The sequence below is a fragment of the Entamoeba dispar genome, genomic scaffold (genome assembly GCF_000209125.1).
Source record: "Entamoeba dispar SAW760 scf_1105229457893 genomic scaffold, whole genome shotgun sequence".
Lineage (NCBI taxonomy): Eukaryota > Evosea > Mastigamoebida > Endamoebidae > Entamoeba > Entamoeba dispar.
This window is the reverse complement of record NW_001852920.1, coordinates 3,640-6,848: the sequence shown is the minus strand read 5'-3', so window position 1 is coordinate 6,848 and position 3,209 is coordinate 3,640. Positions and strand designations below refer to the sequence as shown.

Here is a 3,209-nt window from a genome sequence, read left to right as displayed (position 1 = left end):
TAAACATTATTTTTTTTTGTAGATACCTTATTTCATTCATGTGATTTAACAAAATAACATAAAAGACAAGTAACTATAAAACTTTGTAATCAAAAACAATATCTTTATTAGTATTTCATTTAATCATTCATTAGTCATAACATTGTTTTGTTCATTTCTTTTTATTCTAAACAACAAACTTATCAAAAAACTAATCAATTTATGTGTGTTATTAGTTTCTTATTAACGATTGAGTCCACCACCAAAACCTCCCATTGGCATGTTATTAGGAATAAATCCTCTCATCATTCCAAATCCTCCCATCATTTCATTTTGTTGTTCTGTTATTACTTCAACATTATCACAGTCAATCTGGTTGATTGAATTTGATGTATCAACTATCTTTATATCATGGCATCTTACCATTTTAACTTCTTTTCTTTTCATGTCATTATCAATATCAATTAGATCACACTCTTCCATTTCAAGCTTCTTCAAAGATTCACTTAATTTAGTTCTAATGTCATTCATTCTTTTCAATACAAGTTCTTCTTTACACTGACGAATGATACTATAAGTTTCAGTACTGTTAATTATACAGACTTTGTTACATGGTACAATTGATACAGTTCCATATAATTTAGTATTTTCAATATGTACTTTGTCAATGATATTGTTATCATCAATTGATGATACGCCAATACCTACTTGACTATCAATAACTTCTAATGATTTTTTAATTTTACCAATTTTAAAATAGTTATTCTCAAATTTGTTAATCATTACTGATTCAGCACATCCAATTCTTGTTGTAGTTTCTTCACCAATAAATGGAGTATCATTACCCATACAATTAATGAGTTTGATATTTCCATATTCTTCATATTCTCCTTCAAATCTGAATTTTTTACAATTTTCTATTGTAACATCACTATTAATATTACTTCTAATTTTAATATTACGATCATGAATATTTCTTATTATAACATATTTCTTATCTGTTTCTATTTCTATATCTTTATTTGTATTATCCATTTCTATTATTTCTGTATCTTCTTTTATAACATTCTTTGTTTCTGGAATATTACATTCTTCATTATCTATTGTGATGATTTCTTCAATATTATCTAACTTCCCTGTGATTTCTGTATTTTTACATTTTGTTATTTTCATTTCTTTGATTTGATTCTTGTTGATTATGAATTGACAATTCTCACATTCATCAATACATAATTTCTTACATTTATCAAATAACTCTTCAAAGATATAATCTTTCATTGATACAATATATATCTCTTCTGCTTCTTTCAGAGGTACTTTAATGTATTCTTCAATTGATTTAAATATAATTCTTTTTGGTTTAACATCAATTTCATTGATTGTAGATTCAATAACTTTCATTGTATTACATCTTTCATTTCCTGTAATATTCACTTGTTTAGATTGTGATACTATCAGTTTATTGATTGGACATTTTGATTTTACATTAATCTGATTTCCTTCTAATATTTCAATATTTTGTTCATTATTAGATTCTATTTCAAATTTGAAATTCTCACATTCTCTAATGCAAATATTATTTGATTTATTTGTTGATAATTTGATTTGTGTTTGTTTATTTCTTTCTAATTTCAATCTTTCAATACAATCTGATTTAATATTAATTTTACATTCTCTACAATTGATTATTTCAATACTCTTTAATTTATTTGATATTAAACTAATATTTAAATTAGAGCAATAGTCCAATCGAAGTAATTCAAGATTTTGGAATGTGTAGATATTTTCTTGTATTTCTTTCCAATATCTTCTTTTATTAGTTGTTGTAATTCCCTGTTCTTTATTCTTTTCATTTATCTTTATTTCATTAACCCCATCTATTATTAACTGTTTTAAATTATTTATTGATTGAAGTTCAAGTGAAGATCGTTGTCCATGCATTTCTACACATTCAATATGTTTGTTACTCATTATTAATTTTGAATCCGATAAACTAAAAGAAATATATTTGATAGATTCAGGTAATTGTGATGTTTCAAATACTATTAATTCATTACATTGTCCAAACAGTCCGTTTCTGTTATCATAAATTGTAAGAGAATTAGCATAAAGATCATTAATAATTTGGTGAACTTTCTTTCTATTTTCTTCGTTATTTATATCGTTTATATTGATTTTAACATCAACAGTGCCCTTAAATGGTTGTTGATATATAGGTTTTATATTTGAAAACAATAATTCATGTGAAGATCTAATATGTTTAACATTGCTTTCATTGTTTGTTTCTGGTATAAAAACTCTGGTTGAATATACTCGAATAGATTTTGGTATATCCATTAATATTTCATCCGTCAATTGACAATAGCAAATCATTAGTACATTCTTTTTTTCTACATTTTTAATACATTTTCCATTTGTACTTCCTACAACTATCATTTCGCTTGGATAAAATGATTCATTTATTTTCATTTTATCAAATATTGTATCAAACTTCTTTGCAATTAACTCATTACATCTTATTTTAATTCCTTTCTTCATGTTTTGAATAATAATTCCTATCACTTCCTCTGAGGCATAAGAAAAACAAGTCATAGACTCCACTTTTTGAATAATTTTAATTAGTCTTTCTTTTTCTTCTTCTGTCATAATTAATTTTTCCTGACCAACTTGATTGTTTTGGTTGTTTTCCGTTACTCGTTTTAAAAAAATGTTGTAAATCATAATTCCTTATCTTTTCAACTTTCATTAATACACTTTCATCAACATTCAACAAATTGCAATTACAGGTCGGTGGATTAAATATTCTACAAAACTTATTAACGTCTTTTTCTGATGTAAACCATGGGTTAATTTTTAATGAGTTAATTGCAATTCCACATTTTTTATTAATCATTTCAATGTTTTGGACGTCATTCATGTCTTCAACATGAAGTGCCACCTTCATTAAATAAACCATATCGAGTTGTTTCATCGTTCTTCTTTTATAATTTGATGGTTTAGTGACTCATTAAATAGTTCAATTATTTATTTTTTAGTTCATTTTATTTTCTTAATATAAATGAAAAGTAAAAAATAGATAGAAATAAGATGATGGTTGAAAATAACAAACATATTTTATTATTTTATTAATAGAGCATTATCTTTTTTATATTTATTTATTTGATATTTTGAATGACAATGAAATATTTCATTTTCATTAAATTTATCATTGTTTAATTTTATTTTTATTT

General features: G+C 24.2%; 1 protein-coding gene across 1 annotated transcript, besides 3 other annotated features; it reads right to left on the bottom strand.

The window, feature by feature from the left end:
* Nucleotides 1-222: 222 nt before the first annotated feature.
* Nucleotides 223-2,950, bottom strand: EDI_008090 (uncharacterized protein; the record flags this gene model as incomplete). The annotated part of the gene is made up of 2 exons (XM_001733920.1): nt 223-2,579; nt 2,647-2,950. The coding sequence occupies 2 exons, from the start codon at nt 2,948-2,950 to the stop codon at nt 223-225; spliced, it is 2,661 nt and encodes an 886-aa protein (XP_001733972.1).
* Nucleotides 1,679-1,714: a sequence feature (AT_rich).
* A 47-nt stretch (nt 2,951-2,997) lies between the features above and the next one.
* Nucleotides 2,998-3,054: a sequence feature (AT_rich).
* A 34-nt stretch (nt 3,055-3,088) lies between these two features.
* Nucleotides 3,089-3,209: part of a sequence feature (AT_rich) that runs on past the window's edge.